The sequence below is a fragment of the Carassius carassius genome, chromosome 14 (assembly GCF_963082965.1).
Source record: "Carassius carassius chromosome 14, fCarCar2.1, whole genome shotgun sequence".
Lineage (NCBI taxonomy): Eukaryota > Metazoa > Chordata > Actinopteri > Cypriniformes > Cyprinidae > Carassius > Carassius carassius.
The window spans coordinates 26,646,261-26,671,712 of record NC_081768.1 but is presented as its reverse complement, the minus strand read 5'-3'; the positions used below and the strand labels follow the sequence as shown (position 1 = coordinate 26,671,712).

Here is a 25,452-nt window from a genome sequence, read left to right as displayed (position 1 = left end):
GCATTTAAATGAATCATGCAAGGTGATTTAAGGTTTGTGGTAGTCAGTTTTCTGGTAATATGCGGCATTATTTAATGCCCAGAAAACAAGAAAAAAATATATAAAATGCAATATAGTTATTGAGAGGGGATTGTACATGTTCATGTTCTTTGTCATTTTCCTCCATATTTCCCAAATGCAGTCCCTGTATGTGTTTTTGATCACCCACTCTTGCCTGACTCTGTTAGCAAATTATATACAAATTACTTTATGTATAATTTATATTTAGTTTAATAGAAATCAGCTAATCAAATGTTCTATCTAATTAACTAACACCTATGCACTTGTCAATTTCATTGCAGAGGTCCAACATATATCTCAATATGTAAATTTGGTATTCTCAAATGAAAACAAAATATTAACAGCGTTTAGCAAATAAACCTCCTGGAAGCTAGAAGTCAGAATCACCCCAGGAAGTATTTATACCATATTCATGTGCCCAGTAGCTTAATGTTTTATCCCTAATTTATTTGTTTCTTTCTGCTACAGACAGTAATATGGGGTTGCGTAAAATAGATTGATAATATACAATATTCAGGGCACATTCATAATTGAATATGAGCTTTAACACACAGCTTACATCGCTGTGGGGGGTAACTCAAAAGTGAGCTTTGTAAAGATACAGATAATACTTTCCAGATACTAGAAATAAAACACAAGCCTGTTGTGTATAATGACTTAAAGTTTGGAACTATATCTGTTTACAGCAGCCCTCCACTGGGATCCTATTAACTCTTAATTGGTCCAGTTTATCTCTATTTACTTAAGTTGTATATTATTTAATCCAAGAGGATATGAGGGCCAAATTACAGCACTAAAGTTTGATGATGATAAAGATTAAGTGAGTCGTTTATATCTCCAACTATTTAAAAAAAAAATAATAATTCTTCTGCTGATTTAAATAACCCAGAGAATGAAAAACTTTAAAGATTATTGTAGAAGTTTTTAGTTTCATAATGATTTATTGACTATAACTTAACTAGCATCCAGTTGATCTTCAGTATGCTCTTGGAGCATAAACAACACTCTCCAATTCCTGTTTGTTCAATAGAAAAAGAAATTGAGTAATTTATATATAATTTATAGTTGTGCTTTGTTCATCAAAATTTAGAAAGCATTAGTGAAAGCTGTGCACAATGAACACCCGATGTAAGGTTTTTTTTTTTTGTTGTTTTTTTTTTCTTTTTTCTAATTCTAATTATTAATATTTGAAGGTACCAAATAAATAAATAAATACAACATTTAAGTTGGAACTAAGTTGATCTACCCTGCTAACAACACTGCAAAACACTCTTAATTTCTTGTTCTTTGTTTCTACAATAGCAGTCAAAATGTATCATTTAAATATTATTGGCTTTTGCACAAAAAAAAAAAACTTGTATGGATGCCCAATCAATTTATGGCTGTCAAGCTTGTTTGTGCAATTATAATTTGAAATCTAATTAAATACATTTGAGCGTATCATCGTTACTTCCCTTATCTGCAAATGCCACTTCAAAGTATATATATATATATATTAAAAAAAAAACCTTGTCAAAAGCTCCACTTAATTGGAAATGGAAGTTCATCTACCTTGCCAACAAAACTCTGCAGTCTGTAAAACACAGGGCTTGTGGTGTAATTGGAAGTGTTTTGCTTGTGGTGCTAGCCCTTAGATATGTTTCACAGAAGTTATTTTCTCTCTGTTGTGTTTTCAGTCCCGCAGAGCTGCGATCTTGTACTCCTCACATTCTCTCTTTAACTTCTTTGGTCTTTGATTGCCTTCCCAGCTGTATCCTGTGGAAACCCTGGAACGCCGGCCTACGCCAGGATCGTTTTCAGCGACGGTATGCTGTTTCCTAGCTCCGTGACGTACACCTGCTGGGAGGGCTACAAGACCTCTGGCCTCACCACTCGCCATTGCACCACCAATGGAACCTGGACTGGCTCAGCACCAGATTGTATTGGTTAGAACTGCAACCTTTACTCTCTTTGATTATTGCTAAATTTTTAGCCTGCTTTTGTAATTACACAAGCATTGCTTATGTAATGTACCCTGTGTGCTTCAGGAGTTGCACTAGTAATTGATTAGTTCTGCCACAAGTCACATGATCCACCACTGTTTACACCGATTCGATCCAACAATTAAAATGGGGGGAGGGGGGTTGGGCAACAGGAGGATCTTCATTTTTCCAATTTTTTTTTTTTTTTTTTTTTTGCAATAGCAAGTAAATGGAAAATATACAATGGGGTCCAAAATCTGTTACCACAATGAAAAGTCTGAGATGTAAATTATTATTTAGGACTGAATAAAGCAGACAAATTCAAAACAAAGACAAGTTAACAACATATTCAAGATGCTGCACTATTTGTAGATCAGTAATAAATGTTTGTATTTATGTTCAATTCAGATCATTCAAATGTCTAGAAATTGCTTATTTGTATTATAAATATTTTTTTTCCAACTGTAATCTCTGTTTTATAAAATATATATTTTTTTAAATGTCTGAGTCTAGCTTGTTCTCTCGCTTTGCAGTTATCAGCTGTGGGGATCCTGGTCCAATTGCCAATGGAATTTACATTGGAAATGAGTTCATATTTAACAAAACCGTCCACTATCGCTGTAACCCTGGATATGTGATGGAGCCCCCTGGTTCATCTACTCTATGCTGCAGCAAAGATGGCACTTGGAATCAGACCAAACCAAGCTGCAGAGGTATGGAAGTGTAGTTCTCCATGATTCTCTCTGTACAGGCAGAGAGGGCAGCATATCCTGCCACTCTGCAAACAGCATCATGAGAGCTTTTAAAAGATACACTAATATTGTGGAGTTCTTAGCATCCCAACATCAAAAGCCTTTCAGATGTTTTTGATCTTTGCTTTTTTGACTTGCCTGGCAACTGAGATTATTCACTTATGAACTCCAAGGAGACGTTGCCATGAAATCTGTAGGATCTATGTTATCAGATGTCAGAATGAAATTAGCAAGTGGTGCAATGCAGACAGCTCAGTCACGATCATTTCTAGAAAATAGCAAATACATGTTTTTGGACGCAGGAAGAAATGCAATGGATGCTTGAAATTCAGAGTGATTTTAGTACGTAATCCCATTTAATCATTGCTTCCTACCGTTAGCAATACTCTTCCTCCTGTTAGCAAACGGATCGTGATGATCATGAAAAGAAAATAAATAACTCTAAGCCCCTTGTTAGCATACTATTCTTTCAGATCTTCCTTTTCTGCTTCTGAATAAGTGAAAGGATGAGGTGTTGGGTTTGGACACATCTTCAGTCAATAATAATGATGGTGATGAAATCAGGGCAGTCGGCTGTTCAGCGTGTCTTTAAAATGCTTTTCAGTTCCATCCCTTAGTTTGAACTGAGGTAGCAAGCAGAATATGGAATTTGATTTTGAATCTGAATATAGGACAGGCAAAATAAATTCAGAATCACTGCTGTAAGTATATATTTTAATGCTACATGGGGCAAATATTTTTTCTTAAATTAATAATCACTGTTTAAAAAGCCACCTGTAGAGGCTTGTATTTAATTTCTTTACTCTATCTGTAGTTGACATGACATATTTTGAGACACATCCTGCAGTGTGACACAACACTTTTCTAATTATAGCTTAATGATTTGCAATGCAGCATTTATGAACTCATTAATTTGGAGATTGCATGGAACTTTTTAAAAATTCATTTGTCACACCTCGGGACCATTTATGAAGGAAAAAAGGTGATTAAATATAGTGCCACATTTACAAGAGAAGCTGTTCAGTTACTGCATGTAAAAATGTCCTTAATGCATTATTATACATTTGTAATTGTAACATTTTGATACTGACAAAAAGCATCAACTACACTAAAAAAAATAAATTGGGTTATGATTCACATCCATTTTTTTTGTACTTGAGCCAAAAATCCATCAAAATTTGGCATGGTGTTATGTGAAAGTGTGATGCTTTTTACATTTTTATAATTATAATTATTAATATATTTTATTTGTATTTATGTTTTGTGTTGAGAAATGTGCAATGAGTTAAAGATGTATTCTACTGTACATATCACATGTCAGTAACTTTTGACAGAATTAGCGCCAGTAATTATAATTGTAGTTTGTTAAATTTCTTTCAATTGCAATGCAGTAATATAGTGAAGATCCAGTGAGCTTTGGCCAATTCAAATTCCACCCTATAAAATGAAAAGGGAGTCAATTCATGAATACTGTTTAACTTTGTTGCGGTGGTGTTTTTCAGTCATCATGTGTGGCCAGCCTCCAGCTATCCGCAATGGGCGAGTGGAGGGATCAGACCTGCAGTGGGGTTCTAGTGTAACCTACAGCTGCTTTAAAGGATACCAGTTATCCTCTCCTGGAATAGCCACATGTGAAGGGAACGGCACATGGCGTGGCGAAATCCCGCAGTGTCTGCGTAAGTACCGGTCTGTTCCATTAACAGAAAACTGAATTAAACTCCATTAGCACATCCATGAAAAGAGGATGTAAACAATGTGTTTTGCTTCATAAGACAGCATATTTAATTACACATTAAAAGGAGACTGTGAGGGATATAAGTACAGTTTGTACTTTAGAATGCTTTCTGCAGTTCTTCTTGTCCACTGAAAATTCGTGGGAAGTTGTATTTACAATTTACAAGGTACAGTATACATTTCTTTATCACTCTCACATTTGAAAAAAAAAAAAAAAACCTGATGGCTGTCCAAATACATCTTCTGCAGCATAAACGTTTTAGGAAAATCTCAACCATCTTGACAAATTTTTGCCATCACACCATACATACCATCATAGCACCCTGCCATAAATCCATATATGGGCCAAAAGTTGATATTTTCTGTGGCGGCTGTTGTTGTGTTTGGAGTATTGTGTCGCTATGATGGAAGGTTCATGGCTTGACTGAAATTGTGTGAAACGCAGGTACAGCACATCATAAAACCTGTTTTGACATTTTCAATACAAGTGTCAACACATCACAAATGGATCCCTCAAGTAGCCTGGCTTTCCGGCATGCAGCGTAAGAGGTACGAGGTGCATGCACGGAATCTGCCGGTAAATCCTTCTGGATTTTATTGTAAGCCTTTGACACAATGTCAGCTTTTACAACAGAAATCCTCGTTAAAAGTGCCAGAAAAAAAGAAACCATATTGTAAGTGCAAACACCAGAAAGTACTATTATATACAAGAGAACGGCTAGTTGTCTGACAGAGAAGATGTCATGAAAACTATATCCTAAAAGTTTGAAGACAAAAGACACAAATGCTTGTTTTTTTCTATCATTTGTTTTTATGCTAGTTTTAGCAATACTTTTGTTTATTTTATTTTTTTTATTATCCAAACTGTTTTGGATAGGTAATAAAAAGGTAGTACAAAGAGGTTTGATGAAAAGCAGAGTGCTTTAATCTCACAATACAGCATGTCCTCAAGCACCCTATTTATTTTATAAAACAAACATTATAACTTCTTAAAGTCCAACATATTTATTAATATGTTACTTTTTGAAGTAAAACCATGAGGATTTTTTTTTCATGTGTTTTTCCAAATTCCAATGCTTGACAATCTAGCATATAGAATAGGATAGAAGGTTTCTGACTTGCATAAGCTATAGTGTGAAAATAAGCCTTGCTTTTTGCCTTAGAATGACAGCTAGTCCTGGTCTCCCCTACAGTGCATACAGTACCTCACAATGCAGCTCATTCTGAGTAGTGCAGCCTGCTTGATATTCAGCCTTCTCGGTTTCTCCTAGATCACACCTCAGCTACACTTCCTCCACTGCCTCCCTATGGCTGCAAGAATCAAGTTCAAACATTTGTCCTAGTGTACAATGCAGTCATTGGTCAGGCAACTTCCACCATCCAATGCTGACACCTTTAGGACTACTCAGCCTCTCGTCCAAACATGTGATGGATTCAACTTAAATGAAAAACTTTTTGGAAAAAAAAGTGTATACTGTGAATCTTGAGTTGTAGACTATAGACTCGCTTCTTTCAGCATTGTTTAGCATTAATAACCTCTCCATTGTTAATTTCTTATTTTTCGTTTATTTTTGCCTTGTTTATTTCCCCACTAGATTGCATTGTATCTATATTAGATGTAATGTAGTAGCTCTAACTTTCTAAATGCCTTAAATACTGCAGGAACAAGTGAAGCACAACTAGAAGTTTGACTAATATTTTAGTCCTGTTTGAGTGTTAAAATTTGTGAAAATCAAACACACCAAAATATTTCACTGCTAAATTGCACTCTTGAAAAAGAAAGTAGCTGAACTGAGGCATTGATTCTGTAGGAACTAGCGGGCTAACTTTTTTTTTTTTGTCCTTTATAGCGGTGTTATGTGGAGATCCAGGCACCCCTGCAGAGGGCTTCATAGAGGGCCGGCAGTTCACCTACAAATCAGAAGTGTCATTCTACTGTAGACCTCCGTTCCTGCTGGTGGGCTCTGCAAGAAGAGCTTGTGAGGTGGATGGTTTATGGAGTGGAATACAGCCTTCTTGCATTGGTTAGCCACTATGCACCTTGGATAAAAAGCAATGCTATTACATTTCCATGAAATATTTGTAGTAAATGTAAATTAATAAAAAAAAAATATTTATATATATATATATGTATATATGTGTGTGTGTGTGTGTGTGTGTGTGTGTGTGTGTGTGTGTGTGTGTGTGTAGATCCAACCAGCAATGCATGTAAAGATCCCGGAACCCCATCATATGGAATTCCAATCCAGGCGCAGGGATTTGAGGTGAGAACAAATGACATTCAATCTTTCCCTGTCCTTGAGTCAATTACCGGTTATGCTTCTTTGGTTTCAGGGTTTTAATCTCAATAATGTAATTCTCTTCTTTCAGGTCGGAAGTAAAATTTTCTTCAGATGTCGGAAAAACTATCACATCCTTGGCTCAACAACGAGAACATGTTTAGAAAACTTAACATGGAGTGGGATGCAACCAGAGTGTGTTGGTGAGCATTGCTATATACAGACAAAAGCTAGTGAGCTGCCTATGCTGGCCCTGAGTGGGAAAGCTGTTCTGAGTAACATTATTTTGGCCAAATTCGAAATTAACATCACATTATTCCTTAGCACAGAAGGCAATACCAGGTTGTATTGTGACAAGGTCATTTAAAAAATCAAACCAAGATGGGAAAAATAAGGAATGCATTCAATATTGAATTTTTTTTTTCTTAAAATAAATCAATCTAATTAAAAATAGATGATTTTATACATCAAGTGTTCTACATGTTATTATGTTGCACACACCGTTTTGGTAACACTTTATTTTAAGAAGCAATTCTCACTATTAACTAGCATGCATATTACTAGCATATTGTCTGTTTATACATATTTATAAAGCATTTAATAATGCCTTATTCTGCATGACCATATTTAAGATCCCTTATTCTTAACTCATACCTAAACTTAACAACTACCGGTACCTAACTAATGCAATAAAATTAAAATTAAAGTGCCCCTATTATGACATTTGTTCCTAATATTGTTTTATGAGACTACTAAAACAGGTTTACGTGCATGCAAGGTCAAAAAACACATTAGTTTTCCCAGAAAATAGATTTAATTTTACCTTAGTTTCTAAATGATTCATAAACGATCTCTCTACGGCTCTGGATTGGTCTTCTGTGTACAGTGCGTGTCGGAAACGAAACGCATATCGTCATAACAGAATGATAGCCCTGGAGACTTGTCAATACATAGAAAAGATGGTATGGATTGTAGCTTATCAACTCGAGCTGGAGTGATGATGAAATGGTTGAAATGGCTGATTGACAAGAGACTGATTCACAAATATGACTGGAAGAGGACATTTCTCAGTGATAAGTGTCAAGTGTTGACAAGTTTGTGGTAGCTATGAGATGTGATCAAACAAATTTATGCTGCGTTCCAGGCAACCTGTAAACCGTGTTTTTCTAACCTTATACTCGTGAAAGTGCACTGGAACGGCAGTCAAACCCGTGACTTCCCACCCATGAACTCGTACTAGATTGATGTACTCCAAGTTCCGAGCTCTGACGTCACACAGCACACAAAACAACAATGGCAGCCTCTACAGATAATATTGTCTATGGATGCCGTGTTTATGCAAGTTGTACACATTGAAAAAATGATTTTAGGACAATATAACGTTGCAATAAAATTAATAATCTACCTACAATTTCTTGCGCTCAGGAAGTTTGGCGTGACTTGCCTGGAACGCTATAAAGTCGTTGATCGTGGTTTGAAATCATGACTTACGGGCTCAAAAACCTGCCTGGAATGCAGAATTACTCTCACAGCGTAGGATACAGCATCATCGAAATAGTGTTAACCACACAGATATTTTACTGTTTGTGGGCAGGCTATGTAAAATGTGGGCAGACATTATATATATATTTTTTTTGCTCTGGTCATCATTTCCAGTCAAAACACATCTTGCATTGCATGAGTTAGAGTTGCTGCAGGTATATTTAACCTGAATTAGAGTATCACATTGTTAGCTTAGCAACATGCAAATAGCAATCTCTATTGAAATCAAGTAGGTGCTACATGTGAAGAGAACTATTTGCTGCTTATGTAGGCCACTTATGATGTTCCATTTCACTTGGCATACTGCCTCAAATGGAAGTTTCCTGTATAGGCGTCTGACAGCAAGGCAGCTCCTTAAGTTTTGGAACACAGCCATAGCATTACATTCGAAACAAGGTTTCATCAGTGTGTGGTTGATGATGTACTATCAGGAAAACAAATGTAGGTGAGGAGAGAGAGTGAGAGCGAGATCTTTACACAGGAAATTACTGCAGAAGGGCATTGTTTGAAGTAGTACAGATTACTTCAGAGTTAGGGCGGCTGAGGGTGCCGATGTCAAAGACTCTGACAGCTTAGCAGACCGAAGTTTGCTCTTGCAAACCCACTTTGTGATAGAAGTTCTGAGCAGTGTAATGCACTTGATCCTTGCCGCTGTCCCAGTGATTATCCTCTGAGCTGTATATGTGAATTCCACGTTGTGATACTTTTGTATTGAAATGATATCTGCAAAAAGAACAAATGTGGGCAAAAGAATTAATGTTAGCTGAGTTTAAACAGCTTGTATATCAATTTGAGATACGTGAACCACTTTGACAGAGCGCCGCACCAAATCCTTAGGGCGTCTCGCCTGTGTAAAGCAGTCAAACTGTCAGAAGCTGAGAAGCAGAGAGAACTGAGTTGACGAAAAGTGAGGTGTGAGGACATGGCTCATATATTATGGAAGATGGCAGTACTCAAGGCATGTCCCAGAAGGTTTCTCTCAGTGGTGTGGCTTTATCTCGACCGTTCTATTGTATGCAGCTGGGACTCCACTGTAAATCTTTCTGATATTGCTTTTATTGCAATTCTCTGTTTATTTTTTTAGGGATGCTCTGCTCAGGTTTTCTTTAAGCCAATACCAATTACTGATTTCCCGTCTTCAGTTTCAACAGTATTATCAACCAATATTTGTATTGTATAGTATAGTATAGTATTTCCAACTTTACCTGCACATACACCGTATCTCATACAGCAATGCATACCATTGTACGTATATACTACTCTGTATACAGTGATATACTTTATAGTATATTACAGTACATAGCAAATCTCAGCTGCTTGATTGATTGTAGCTTTACAAAATCAAAACTATATTATAGTCCAGAACTAATCTGCTAAACACAAGTCATGAAGATATTAATAATTATTAAAAACATAATAATTTCCTGTTAAGCTTATTTTAAACAGTGCTTATTGTGAAAAGCTCCATTCAGATACATTGACTTGACTTGACATTGCTTAAGCAATTCCATGATTTTTAAGCCAGAATGATTTTTATTTATTTTTTCCATTGATAGTTAGAAAGCATTTCCTTGAGACACTCTAATATTCTATAATGTGTGCAGAGTATATTAGTTTTATTTATATATATCGTTCTCAGGTTCTAAGGTTCATTTTATTCTTACTATTTATTTAAATCCTAAGAAAAAAATATCTGAATAAATATCTCAAATCCTTCATTCTTAATTTAATTCATACATGTAACAAGTAACACATTTGCACCAGCTAGTTCATCATGGATGTGATGTGTAAACCTTGCAACAGATGTATCAGGAGTTATAAAAAAATGACGGCATAAATAATAAATGCTACTTCTGAACCACGCAGTGATGAAATAAACAAAAACTTTTCCATTTACACTCATTTAGATCAAATATGCCACTCTCATGGAGTTTAGTGAACAAATTAAATGAAATAATTTTCCAGGAGTTAAAAAAGCATTAATTTAAGCTGTTAATAGAATATCAGTAATTATGTCCTAATAAGTCCACCATAGAACAAATAAGCCTTATATATAATATAATAAACATTACTGAGCATAATATTAAATAAACAGAAAAAAATACATATAGATGCAAGATAAACAATTTAAGCAATTCTAAAGCTTCTTGATATTTGTTAAAACAATATTAATTGTGTGTAGGGTCTTATTTCCTTGATATAGAGATCTGGGAAAGACAAAAAAAAAAATACAAATAAAATTAGCATTTATATTGATGATATTGATTTTAGGCATTCTACTAACTATAAGTAACTTTGCAATTACAAGTCAACTACCAGTCATTAGAGTATTAGTAGACTGTCTGCAACAGTAATAACTAATTACTCTACTTACACTAATACTAATGAGAGACTCATTGTTGCAAATGAATAAGAGTTAGTTGGCATGTAGTTGCAAAGTTACTTAAAGGTAGTAGAATGTCTGAAATGGACTATCAAAGTATAGTGTACTGCCAAAAAAACAAGCAAATAAAGAAAGAAACTAAATTGCATGAAAGTGATACTTAAGTCTGACCATTAGGCTTATTTCATGTGAATAACCAAAATGCATGGGTTTATGTGATTTCCCATTTGAAGTAATCAGCTCTGATATGTGGTAATTAGTTTAAGAATCGCTGTTTTGTATTGCTTTGTTTTTCTCTTTCTCTTTTTAGCACATGCCTGCAGGCAGCCTGAGACGCCATCCCATGTAGACGTGAAGGCTATAGATCTTCCTACTCTTGGTTACACACTCATGTATACATGCCAAGAAGGTTTCTACCTATCAGGAGGATCAGAGCACAGGACCTGCAAAACAGATGCAAGGTGGTCAGGCAAACCTCCAGTTTGCAAAGGTACTAAAACAACTGGACTGATAACTTATGGAGTATGGGTTACTGCACCCAAACATGAAAATCATGGCATGATTTACAAAAAAAAAATATATATATATATTTATATTTATATATATATGACTTTGATCTCTTTAAAAATGTAACTTGGTAAAAAGAACAGCAGTGTCAGCATTTATGAATGTATTAAAATTATTCATGTCTGTCAAACTGATGTAGAAATGACTCATTCTAAGAGAAACTACAGCAAGAAACTTTGATTAACTGTCATTTCCATTGTGCAAGTTGCATCCACAAATGTCAAATGATCAATTATTTGCTCTGTTTCCTAGTTGGACCAAAAATAAACAGCAAATCAAATGAAGATTCAGACCTGCAGAAAAACAAGATTCGTGGTATGAAACCTTTCAAGTTCCCCTTCAATGATCCATTTTGCTGCCATCAAAAATAAACTTGGGCTACATGAAGTTGAACCATGGTCACTGGAAATAATGGGCCTGTAATGTTGCATTGCTGAAAATTTTATTTTTAAAATGTCAGCGTAACAAAAATAAAGGTGAAGTGTGATATTTTCAGTGTTAAAATTTGCCTATCCCACTTTGACTGGCAAAGAATAGCTATTTGTAAACCTTTCGTAGGTTTTGCGAAAAAGTGTTTTGGAAATCTGTTTTCCGCTACTATGACAGAAATGAGACATTTTACCTTTAACATTTAGCAGTGTCCAAATGTTTTTAGACACTTCAGTTATTCTTAAAATATTGTTACATTTGTAACAAGTGGAATCTGCAAACAAAGTCTGCTTTTCTCAGAACTAACTTCACTTTTATGTTTAAGCAGCTGATGTTGGTGAAATTTTACTAGTTAAATCAACAAAATGTATTGTTGAAACCAATAAATGACGTCAGTTACCTGTATGGAATGTGCTTGTCTTTTGTTACCTTTGCACAATTTAATGTAGACTTAATTAGCATAGGTGTTGTTTCAAACCTATCAAAAATAATTTGTTTAACCCAAGCTAAGGAATAATAATGTGCATTTGATCAGATATGAATTTAGAACAAGATTATGATATGCGTTGTGTGAATGCTTGGCCAAAGAGATGTCTTAAATGTAGATTTAAACAGAGAGGGTTTGACTGAACCCCGAACATTTTCAGGAAGGCTGTAACTTATCAGGAAGGCTATCCCAGAGTTTGGGAGACAAATGTGAAAATGCTCTACCTCCTTGCAGTGTATTTCATTTAATTACATAGCTGTAGGAATGATTACTCTATGTGTTGTGTTTAGTTCCTGCAGATGTTTTCTCTTTGAACTCGGGTTGGGCTGGATTCTATGAGTACCTGGGAAAGAGACAGGCTGCCACAGTAACAGTCAGTGCATTTAATGCCACCACCAGCCGGGTCAACGTAACTCTTCTGGAGCAGAATGGAGTGCACATTAAACTCTCTGGTATGTTGGAGTTTTCTGCCAGGTTTTGACACCATGTACAATGAAGACAGTAGGGCTGGGTGGCAGAGGTGGAAAGAGTACAAAAATATTCTACTCAAGTAAAAGTACCATTACATTAATGAAATTTTACTTAAGTACAAGTAAAAGTACCAGTCTAAAAATCTACTCAAGTAAAAGTAAACAGTAGCTCATTTAAAATTTACTTTAGTAAAAATTACTTAGTTACATTTTAACAGTGGGAGGGAGTCAAAAATGGGACAGGCCAAGGTTGTCAAACTCAGTTCCTGGAGGGCCACAGTCCTGCACAGTTTAGATATAACCCTAATTAAACACACCTGATCCAGCTAATCTAATCATTTAGGTTTATTTGAAAACTACATGATATGTGTGCTGGAGCAGGGTTAGAACTAAACTCTGCAGGGCTACGGCCCTCCAGGAACTGAGTTTGACACCCCTGGGATAGGTCTATTAATCTCAAACTAGTTGTTTTTATTTAAAGGAATCAGTTATTTAGAATAATAAAACATTTGGGCTGTTACCAGGCAAATCAGTATCGACAAACTTTTAATGCAGAGGAAATGCAGAAGATTCATTGGAAGTGGCATTTAGATGTATTACACTGTTTAGTGCAGGACAAGAATGCATTTAACCTGCATTTACAAATGCATGAATAATGTTTTGATATACAAGACTTAAATGTTGAATACTCATTTGAAATGATAAGAAATTAATTATTTAAAAAACATCAAAAGATACTTTAAATGTGAAATTAAAATGGCCAGTATGTGTCAGCAAGTCACTGTTAATAAGTGAGTCATTGCGATTGAACCGAATCATTTAAACAGTTGATTCATTCAGGAACGAAACACTGTCACATTTCTCAGAGACGCAAAACTGTGCTTTGGTGGCTGTGTTTGGAATTATTTTCTGTTGTAGAAATAGAGCTAAAAAAGGCAATATGGTGTCTAAAACGCAAGTCTCTTAATTAACTTGTTTACTGAACTGTTATATATATATATGTATGTATATATTCATGATGATTTTTGGAGGAAAATATGGCATTCTTTGTGTGATTTTGATTTAATATATGAAATTATATAAATATGTAAATTTTCTGCCCCTATATCTTCAATTTTGTGATCATTCTAAATGCATTTTAGGAGACTGAATCACACAGTGAAAGAACGCACTATAAATGCGCGCGCACATCATTAAAACAAAAATAGCATACTCCTCACCACTGTCTTTTTGGCTAATTTGTGCAAAACCTCTTGCTAAAATGTTAAAGCTTCATTTTAACCACCAATGCAACGATGCAATTATTTAGCTTACCTCTACATTCTTGCGAAGGGTTGATGTCTTGTCGAGATTTTATAAGCTGCTAGTTTGGTCTTCCTAGGCAAGTACAGCTTACACTGCATAATAGAGCATACATATGGCCAGGGGTTCACTTCATTTCCTTTGAGTTCAACTTCAGAATATGACGGGGTTTCGTTTTCAGCGGTGTCTGCACCACTAACGCCTGTTTTGTCCGTCTGCATCTTTCTTGTGATTTTAGCGCTAGTTTGCCCTCCTGCCCATTATTTACTGCCGTAGTTTCCAGGGAGCGATTTATTTATTTATTTTTTTTACTCAGTAATTAATGTGTTTTAAAATGTAGCGAAGTACAATACTTCAATCAAAATATACTGAAGTAAAAGTAAAATTACACATTTAAAAAATTACTTTAAAAAGTATTAGTACACAAAAAAGCTACTCAATTACAGTAACGCGAGTAAATGTAATTTGTTACTTTCCACCTCTGCTGGGTGGTACAATATGATGGATATGTTGTACGACAGAAGGAGGAGATTTTGCTACATTGTTTATATCTGTAAATATATCCACACAGCTGTCTGTGAGCAGGACTACTTTAGGTTATTTTCACCAGAGCACAGCAAGAAACATAAAATATGACTGTAAAGTGAAATTAAGAATGTTATTAAGTAACGTTGATAGTCACAATGAGGAACGTCTCGGTTATGTATGTAATGGGGATCTTGCTAGAGAGACTAATCACCTTTGAGTGTTAACAAAACACGCCAATGAATGTTGGCATGCGAAATTTGCATCACGCACCCCGCCTCCCAGAGTGTGGGTATGTAAGGAGAGCGCATACAGTCGCACATTCAGTTTTTCGCTGAGGAGCCGAGACGGTGTGCCTCGGGCATAGAGCATTTGTACAGCAACTGGGGCAACGGAACATAATGTCTCCATTCCCTCCTTCAGGGAACGAGGGTTACATACGCAATTGAGATGGTCTCTTTCAGTCAGTTATGTTTGACATTACATTATGTTACATTACATTACGTGACTGACGAATTGGGAATCTGTATGGAAAGGGCCACTATTGCTGACCCCCTCCAGTGCCCTGTGAAAGCCGGCAAGTCCCCCCACACCAGATGGGGTGGAAAATAGAACAGGACTTAGGCAGATAAATCAGCCAGTGCTGTCCTGTACAATGGGATGTTGGATAACACTGGGAAGGTGTAACTAAGTAAGGGAATGCTGAGGAAGCCACATCCTGCGTATAGGAGGTAACGTGGAAATTACAAATATGGAATGGCCATAGGACAGTACTGCATATAGAAGTCCTGGCGGCAGACTCAGCCCACCTGGGGTGAGGTCAATGCACAGCAGAGATGGCGGAAGGACTCTGCCATGGAAAGACACAGGCTTACCATGAGGGAAGCCGTGCCATGGAAGAATTCACATGTGGGATCACCAGAAGGGGTAATCACTACACATGGGCACCTAGCGCAGCGCAAGGGCTGACCGCTCCACCATGCCTGACTGCCGAGGTTGCAAGAGGAACTTCAACAGGGTTTGCCAAATGGGAAACCGAACTGAAAAGCACTTATCTGGTCTGCAGAAGGGAATGGCGCAGCAAGCGTGATCGACACAGAGCAAATCCGGAGCTACTGACCATTAGAGGCCAGTAAACGAGAGGACACAGGTTCTACATGGAGATCATAGAATCTCGCAAACGTGTTAGGTGTGACCCAGCCAGCAGCTCTACAGATTTCTGCTATTGAGGCACCCCGTGCCAAAGCCCAGGAAGAAGCCACACCTCTCATAGAGTGTGCTCTCACTCCGAGGGCGCACGATAGATGTAGAGCCTGATATGCCAAGACTATAGCTTCCACTACCCAGTGGGCAAGACTTTGTTTGGAGACAGCCTTTCCCTTCTGCTGTCCTCCAAAACAGACAAAGAGCTGGTCTGAGGTCCTGAAGCTCTGCATGTGGTCCACGTAAAGGATTCACGAGGATTCAGCCTCCTCGCACCCCTAAGGAACCCAATGCTCAAGTCCTGCGACAGGAGCATAGACCGCCCAGGTGGTTGATGTATGCAACGGTCACAGAATTGTCTATCCATACCAGTATGTGCTTGTCGTGTAGCAGCAATTTGAAGCGGCGCAGAGCAAAAGCCATTCTGCTAGCAACCCGGGGCAATTGATATGCCACTGCAGATAAGACATGACCAGGTGCCTGATGCTGCATGCCCATTGCACATAGCCCCCGAGACTATGGCAGAGGCATCTGTTGAGACAACAACATGACTGGACACTTGCACTAGGGGAACCCCTGTCCATAGAAAAGCAAGGTCTGACCATAGGCTGAAGGTCTGGCGGCAGGATGGGGTAACTAAGACCCGGTGGGTGCCGCATTGCCATGCCCATCTCGGGATTGGGCAGTGAAGCCAGCACTGAAACTGTCTCATATAAAGCAATCCGAGCTGCGTGACAGTGGCAGCGGATGCCATATGCCCCAGGAGCCTCTAAACTGTTTCAATGGGACCACCCTTCTGCCCCAGAATGACTCCAGGCAGTTCAGCATCGATTGAGCATGCTCTATCAGGCCAAGTTGCTAAAGCAGCTGCACGATGGTAGTTGCACGATGGTGCAACTGGGTGAACTGAATCGCATAGCCGATTCTGATGTTTCTCGTAAGCTTGCGGTGCCCTCACCATCTCTTGAAGAGCAGGATCCAGAGATCCAGGTCGCCCGTCTCAGGGGCAGCTCCTGCATCACACCGGAGTCAGAACTACCATCGTGCAGCTGCTTTAGCAACTTGGCCTGATAGACCTGCAGGAGGGCCATGGCAATCAGAGCAGAGACGGCTTGTCCAGCAGCTCCGTTAGCCTTGGCCATCAGTGTGGACGAGAATTTACAGGCCCTGGATGGGAGGTGCGGATTACCCCGCCAGGCGCCGGTGCTTTGCTGGCAAAGCTGCATCACAATAGCATCCTCGACTGGGGGGATCTCCACATAGCCCTTAGCCACCCCACTGTCAAAGGTAGTGAAGGCAGAGGATGCACAAAATCTGTTTCGGGCAGAAAAAGGTGCCCTCCTGGACCTAGTAGCTTCCTCATGCACTTCTGGGATGAATGGAACCGGATGTGGCTGCCGACGATTGGCGTGCGGCACCCCCAGGAACCAATCATCCAGCCTTGAGCGTTCAGGAGATGGAGGGGCCTTCCATTGCAAACCGACCCTCTCGGCAGCCTGGGCAAGCACAGCAGTCAGCTCTGGATCTGACTCGAGCAACGCCGCTCTCCCAGAAGGAGGCAATGCAGCAGAGTTCTCATCTCCAGACCCTAGCTTGTCCCACGATGCAGTGATCGACATCTGCTGGTGGCTCGGAAGAGGTGCTGGGCCCCGCCCTGTCTGAGGCCTCAGCATCCACATCGCGGTACACCAGAGGGTACGATAAGCTGGAGGAATGATGGGGCCCATGGAGACACACTTGGTAGGGAAGCCCTCACTTGTAATCCCTAATATCACCCTGGCCATGAGCCGAAGTAGACCTCCTCTGGGAGGAGGAACTAGAATGGGGCATTGGGAGGGAGACTCCTCCTCGTTTGACGAAGAGGAGCCATGATCGCAACGTCGCAATGATCATGTTCCCACAAGGAGAACATAACTCATCCACAAACACTGCCTCCACGTGCTCTAGCCCCAGGCATGCAATGCAGCGATCGTGACTATCAGATGGAGCCAGGAAGTGACCACATCCAGAAACACACAAGTGGAAGGCCATCTTTAAAAAGATGTCTCGTCACTTGTGGAGCTCTTTTAGAAATGCTCTTTTAGAATTTGCTCTTTTAGAAGAACACCGAAGTGTTGAAGCACCCAGGAGGAGTTGCAGCGTGACCACAGAATGGGAAGCTTTAGCATACTGAGATCAAAGCAGTAGCACTGGCAACCCCCCCACCCCTGACGTGCTGTTACACCAACAATCTTTTTAACAGGATGTTTTGAAGACACTCTTGTTTGGTAGCTGAAAATCTCGGCTCCGAAGCGAAAAAGCTGAATGTCCGACTGCACACACTATCCTTATATACCTGCGCTGCGGGCTGGGTGTGAGATGCAAATCTTTCACGCCAACATTAATTGGCTTGTTAACACTCGAAGGCGATTCATCTTTCTAGCGAGATCTCCAATTCGTCAGTCACTGACGTAACGTCGAACGTGACTGACTGAAAGGGAACATCGTTGTTTGTGGGTCAGTATAGAAATCAAGTGATGTGCGGTCAGCTGTTGTGGCAACAATATGACATGTCATTGATCCAAATGTCTTATTTGAATATATTTAGTAGTCTGCTCTTACAAATTAAACAAGCTGAAAGAGAAGGATTGTCTTACTTTGATGGGGGATGGAGAGTGAATATTTGAATTAGCATTGCATATTATTTCTTCAGTGCTGAGATTACATCCAATTTCTCAGATGAATTGAGCGCGCTTGATAGCTATGGAAGATTTCCACATTTTCCAAATGTTTTCCTTTGCCCTACTTCCTAGTCCTAGACCAAAAATAAACAGAAAAGCATTACAAATGCAGGTTTATTAAATAAAATCCTGATGATGGATATTGTTGGTTATTTCAATTAATTATATCCTTATATTGTTTTTTTTTTTGTTGTTGTTTGTTTCCTTGGGTTGTTTTGCAGGAACTTACAAGAAAGAAGAAAATCATCTATTATTAAAAGTTTACCAGATAAGAGGCCCAACAGAACAATATTTTAGCAAATTCAAAAATGATAACTGGGCAATGGATGGATATGTGAGTAGCACAAAAGTGGTAATAATCAAATTAATAAAGCATTGTATTTTATACTGTGCATGTCATTTACAATCTTGCATTTCTTTCTTACTCATAAAATAAGTATTATATTATACTTAATATTATCTATATCTTTGTAGCAATATATTTGAAACCACTGTATTGGCAAAAATCTTCATGTCATTTTTTTGTACAGGTTACAGCAGAAACTGAGAAAAAAATGTTTGTTTACCAAGGACACATTCATAGCAAGGACTTTGGGAAATTTCAGTTAACAAGACAAGGTAGATTATTTCTTTTCATAGTTTCATTGCTTTTTAATACATGCAGAGTAAATGAATATATTAAAATGTATAATGCTTATAGATTTAATACTTATTTAATTTATGATTCTTTTCAGGCAGGTTGTAATTTCAAACAGTTTGAAATTTCAAAAATTTTCTGAATTTTCCCTCAGGTCTTATTACCACAGATATGGATCCGTCTAATCCTTACTACGGCACAAACAGCAGTTCTGTGGCAGCTGCCATTCTAGTGCCCTTCTTTGCGCTTATTTTATCAGGGTTTGCCTTTTACCTCTACAAACACAGGTAAGAGCAGCTGACTTTAATATCTCATGTGTTGATGTTATTTGTCCATAGTGAATGTGAATCAGCATTGTGTCACTGTAGTGATAGGAAACTCCTTTGCCAAGCCTGCAATTGTGACAGACGTTAGCAATTCAAATATCTTTAAATGTCACCGAGTTCAAATTAAGGCACTGCTAAAAAAAGGAGCATGGGAGTTTTTCTACACAAACAAAACAATGTGACAAAGTTGTCATGAAGCATGACAGTTCCCCGATATTAAAATAATAAAAAAATTGGCAGGGCTCTATCACAAGGCACAGATGACAATGAGAGACCCAAAGACCTGGCTGCCTCAAGGTAAGTCACCAGAAGCTAATGCCACAGGCGATGAACCCTTTACAGCCACACACACACCTTCATTGTCTGCATTTTATTTTCTCATCTCGTCTGAGACAGGGCAGAGTGCAGGAATTATGGGAAAAGAAGTGATTTACATACTGTTGTAGTCTTATATTAGATTGTCATTTCTGTCAACCCTAATTTCACCAACTAAAAGTCATCCTGCTTATTTCTGTTTGTGTACATTTGCCACTGGAATATCATGAGAATTACGTCTGATGTGGTGACACGCCAGTGTCTGTTTGTCAGTGGAAATATGAATTGGGAACAGGATGTAGGTCATTTATTTAGATTTAGATCATACAATTTGAGCAAGATCATAAATCATCCACTGTCATCAGAGCAAGTCTGGGGATGAGTTACAGTATTCAAAATTTAGATCATCAAGAAGTCAGTGACCTTTCCAAAATGTGATTTGTTTTTTGTTCTTCCATGGTTTTAATTATTGGTGGTAAAAAGCAGAAAAATATCCAGTTGAATAATAATAAGAGTTTTAAAAATAGCTTATTACCATATAGAATACCTAGATTATCAGCTACATTTGCCAAAATGCATTATACCACAGAGCATAATGCATTCAATTTGATCTCACATTTCAGTATGCTAAATTAATTTAAGGTAATTCAGTATTTGATCAGAACAGCCAAGAGTTTTACTCAAAATTGAAATAAAATGCAAAATAATCTGCCATATGACAAACACAGCAACGCTTGACAGTGCAACATACTGCTAAAAAAAGTATGCAATAATTCAGCATTTACAGTAGTATTCCATAGGCATTATTCTAGTAGAATATTCTAGTATTCCATGTGCATAATTTCACTATAAATGTTTTAAACAGTAGTATGCCACATTATGACCTGACCTCATTGCTTTTGTCATACTACATTTTTAATTCAAGCACATGGCATCTTCTTGGAAATAAAATTATTTTGCATTTTTAATACAATGTTGCGTAAAAATGTCAAGTTTACCAAAATGCATTGTGAGATACAGTGTTCCAAGTAAGGATATCTCTACTTAGGACACAAGTCATATGGACTACTTTTAGAATGCATTTCATATAAGAATTTAGAGATTGAAAATTACATAAGGGTGAGTAAATGCCCACATTTTTATGTTTTGAATGAAACATTTTCATACACTATTTTCCTGTCCTAAATTTGTTATGTAACCCAGCTAACATACTTGTCAATTCCCATTGTTAAGACGAGGACATCATGTTCTTTTGTGTTAGGTTTTATCTAACATGTCTAAAGCTTATGTTGTTGTTTTTCCATAATGAAAATGACACTGGAATTTGTTGTAATGAATGTAAGCAAATTAAAACATATGTGTTTTGGCTTTGAAAGAAGTCTTTATTCCGTGTAACCATTTGCCATCTCTGTTTTTCTCCTCTCCAGAACAAGACCAAAAGTTCAGTACAATGGATATGCAGGACATGAGAACAGTAATGGACAAGCTTCATTTGAGAATCCCATGTATGATACAAACATGAAGCCAACAGAGGCAAAGGCTGTGAGGTTTGATACAACCCTCAATACAGTCTGCACAGTAGTATAGCCTTTATTATCAGCTCTGGACCAACCAGCTTCATGGGTAAGCAGCAGAGCAGTGGGTACCAGACGCCACTCCTTTACGACTGACTGCACTTTGCTATAGATGCGACTTACTTTTTATCACAAGCTTACAATGGACAAAATAAAACCGATGACTATGTTTTTTGCAAAAAAATAAAAAATTAATAAAAAAGCCCCAACATCAAAACCCCAGAAAAAAGAAAAAAAAATCACATCAAAGAAAAAGGATTTTTCAAAGAAAGAAGCTCACTTGACGCATTTTTGGCCAGAACTGAGGTCAACATTCTTTCTGGAATCTGTACGTGGCACTTAAAGGATGAAGGCTTTTTGCTTTTATCTCTTTTTTATGTATTTCCCCTTAAAAGACTTCCTGGAAAAGATACTGACGTGTCTTTGAATGCCACAAAGTTGTTGACACAATGTATTTCTTCAGTGAAGACAAACCACAAAATGAGAAAGCAACTGGACTACTGTGGCTTAGCACACTTAATAGATCTCCAACTAGAAGGTGACAAAATGCTACAAGAAGCTCAAAGGAGAGATGCTAACCTCCAGGTGGAGGATGAACTCAACCGCTGCGTTGAAAAAAAGAATAAACTTTATTGCACAAATTTTGCACTAGTATGAAATGGATATGAAATCAATGTATTGGAAGAAACAAAAAATAATATACAGGGTTTTATTGACCATATGTATATAAACATAAACCCATATCCATAGAGAGCATGATGTCATGCTACGTCTATCAAGAGAAACTGAATTTATTTTTGAAATGAAGTTCTGTTTATGTTTACAAGGTGATAAGGACACAATTGAAACTCACAATCATCATTTTTGATTGCTTGTTAATGCATTCATCATACACCACGTCACGCACATGTTGTACTGTTCCTTCAAGGCGTGTTAGATCACTTGCTTGGACTTGGGCATGCTGACAAATTACATTTCATTTTTACATTTGAAATCATAATAGCTTTACTCACCAATTTGCCGTATCACCAATTTGCTTTCATTACATATCAAATATACCTCTTGTGCAGAACATGACTGTATGTTGATGGTGCAGATTTTGAGTTTGTTTATCAGCTCTGTCTGGATGCCTATACAAGATTTATCTGAGCCCACAAGTATTTTATTTAATTTTTTTTTATCATTATTTTTCCATTCCTCCTTTTTCTGAACCAGTGTGCATCTCCCGTGCCCATTAGAGACACAAAATCAGCGGGGTTAAGATCAAAATTACTCTCGAAGAAACACTGCCTTATTAGATTCAGAAGCATGACCGGGCCACACCGGTTCCCAATGACCCATATCATTAGTACATTAACCTAGATGAAGAGTGTAGGGCTGCTGGGGTGCATATTCACTGTGATTTAAATGTCATGACCACGCTGATCCCGGTGCATGTGCTAAAACTTTAAGTGTTCCCATTTTTCCATGTGAACAACGTGATGCCTGATGTTTTCTCAATGCTGTGTTATCATATGCACTTGCGCACTACACAACGACAGCTTAGAGCATAAAATGTGCACAATGACATTGTTGTAGGCTTGCTGTCAGATTTCATGTCATTTTCACGTTGATTGTATTTTCAGTCAAAACCACGTTTTGTTTCCAAATGCGTTTAGATGTGTTCTGTTGAGTCATGCTTTCAGCTCGAATGATTTCGGCCCGTTGGCGGTAAAAGGGCGGTGTCGGTTATCTCACACTGCGGATGATCCGCGTCTTGCCTTTTCTCAGGCTTGCTGCAATAATGTTTCTTTGTTGAGTTGCGTTTTGTACAATTTTGTTTCCTCACAACTGTAAAATAATTTTGCGACTGTCGAGCTGTAAAACTGCATTCAAAGCAACAATCGTGCTACTCACCATTGTCATTCGATCATGTGCTGCTGACTTGAAGTAGGTGCAAAAGATGTTTTTGTACAGAAATATATTTTTTATGCAGAATTTGTACAATTATTAAATATGCTGTACTTTTTTGATTCATGTAGGTAAAATTGTTAAAATAAATGTTTTTACTGTATAAACATGTAAATTAATTGGTTATCTACCCATAAGTATATATCTATGGTTTCAAAATTTTCAACAAATGTCAATATGTACGAGCTTTTATGAAATATTCAGCTCGTATGTGTTCTTTGACGTGAGCAAAATCATGAACCCTAGAGAACTGTACTGCAGATGGTTCAATGACAAATATTTTGAAAAGTATTATTTGAGATAAATATTAAACTTTTTCTAACAGTGTTCTTTCTGTTATTTCTTGACATATAATGTATCTGACTGAAAATCAATAGCATGCTTGTAAGTAGGGGATGTAAATATTTTGCTTGATAATTCTGTTATGAGTCTATACTAAATGCAATGCATCATGAAATCAGAATTTGTAAAATATATAGGCATGAATTCAGGTAAATTGTGACAAATTTTGCCAATAATATGTCCCTAAAATCACCCTACTTATAGTGAAAAAAAAATTATTACTAATAAAATACTATCTATATATAAGCACAACATACAACTGCTGAGTAGTGACCAGCACTATGGATTGCAAAGCAAAGAATTTTTACACCCATACTGGCAAAATATATTTTTTTGTCTTCTAACAAATTGATCTATTAACATTTTCCATTAGATATAAGGTAATACTAATAATTATTATGAGTTTAATTTATCTGACCACATTCGCTCTCACTGTAAGTATGGATGGTAGCTTTGGTATCAATGTCTATTTTGGATATCACATAATAGTAAAATAGGCTTAGATCACATTTAGACACCTTTGAGAAAAGAGGTTGGTAATACTTAATGTATCAGTTAAGAAGAGTTTAATAATTGCATGTCTTGCATGTTTGAAAAAGAGTACTGATGCAATTCGTTGAGGTTCTGGTTGGCCTTTGCTGAAGTTTTGTTGATGAGAGAGAACCAGGTTTGATACAGAAGGTCACTGATGAATAGAAAGACAAAGCCACCGTCTGGCGCAAACTTAGGGATCCTTCAAAGACTTCTAGCTCAGCATCATCGCCACTGACTTCTAATTCTCCAAGAGGACGAATATCTCTCTGAAAAAAAAATTAAAAATCTATATCTGTTTTAGACAGTAGTATTTTAAAGCATTAATAATTGAAGAAAATCTTAAGACAGAAAGATTGGAGAAATGTTTCTACATTTCTCTCAGGTATTTATCTATTTATTGTATAGGATTAAAAGGGTTTACTTGTCTGTTTCAAAGTGAGAATTAAACTCTGTAGTTTCCCTTGGGTGGTAAAACAGTCTTATCTTGCAGATGTGCCTTTCCAGCATGGTAACCAGAGGTCATGTTGTTAGCTGCTTTTTGGAGGTAGGTCTTCTGGCACCTATTATTATTATTATTATTATTATTATTATTATTATTATTATTATTATGTGTGTGTATTATCATATTTATTTTTAATTTATTGGTTTTGCTTACATTAGATTACATTTGCATTAGAGCCATATTTCACACTTACTGACTCACTAACCCTTGAATGTAAGAGTTCCTAGTGTTTTTTTTTTTTTTTTTTGTGGAAAATTGTAAAAAATTGTTAATCAGTCACCAGTATTCAGTTTATCTTGCTTACTCCACATTTGTTTTTCACGGCACCCTTCCATTGTCTATTTGTTTGTGAGGTGTTATGAAGGGTCACACCTCTAGACCTTATTAACACTTATTTAAACATGATTACGTGTACACAAAACCTGACCGATTACACTTTCCACCCTTCATACAGTCTCAGTATAATTATTAGATAAAGTTCTATTTAGACACATTAGGTTGGAAGGCTTTTTAAACACATTAGGAACACATTAAATGGAGTGATAGTGTCTTTAAAACAGATTTTACTTATTGTTAAGTGTTCTCTCTCTAAATTTTGACAGTGGCATACTGTTGTATGCACAAACAATAATCCAGGAGCATTGCTATTGATATAACATAAACCTTATTGTTTTTTTTTTTTGGCCATTCTTTGTCAGTCTGCAATTTTTTTTTTTTTTTTCTGGTATACAAAAGACAATTTCAGTGTGCAGGAAAATTGTGTAACCTCATCCAGACACAACTTCTGCATAAACTGTTGCCCATGTGGTTACAATGACAGATACATGTGCTTTTCTATTTAAACTCCAACACATTTTG

The 25,452-nt window shown here is 37.2% G+C and overlaps 1 protein-coding gene across 1 annotated transcript in view; it reads left to right on the top strand.

The window, feature by feature from the left end:
- Window positions 1-23,543, top strand: part of LOC132157446 (CUB and sushi domain-containing protein 1-like) — a 636,306-nt gene extending 612,763 nt beyond the window's left edge. Inside the window, exons 58-71 of the mRNA XM_059566804.1 lie at window positions 1,809-1,985; window positions 2,555-2,734; window positions 4,276-4,449; window positions 6,358-6,531; window positions 6,698-6,771; window positions 6,878-6,989; window positions 11,022-11,201; window positions 11,531-11,593; window positions 12,485-12,646; window positions 18,636-18,748; window positions 18,945-19,032; window positions 19,206-19,338; window positions 19,618-19,674; window positions 21,120-23,543. Of these exons, the coding sequence (XP_059422787.1) occupies window positions 1,809-1,985; window positions 2,555-2,734; window positions 4,276-4,449; window positions 6,358-6,531; window positions 6,698-6,771; window positions 6,878-6,989; window positions 11,022-11,201; window positions 11,531-11,593; window positions 12,485-12,646; window positions 18,636-18,748; window positions 18,945-19,032; window positions 19,206-19,338; window positions 19,618-19,674; window positions 21,120-21,279 (1,847 nt within the window). The 3' untranslated portion in view covers window positions 21,280-23,543. The remainder of the gene's footprint in view (window positions 1-1,808; window positions 1,986-2,554; window positions 2,735-4,275; window positions 4,450-6,357; window positions 6,532-6,697; window positions 6,772-6,877; window positions 6,990-11,021; window positions 11,202-11,530; window positions 11,594-12,484; window positions 12,647-18,635; window positions 18,749-18,944; window positions 19,033-19,205; window positions 19,339-19,617; window positions 19,675-21,119) is intronic.
- The last annotated feature ends 1,909 nt before the right edge of the window (window positions 23,544-25,452 follow it).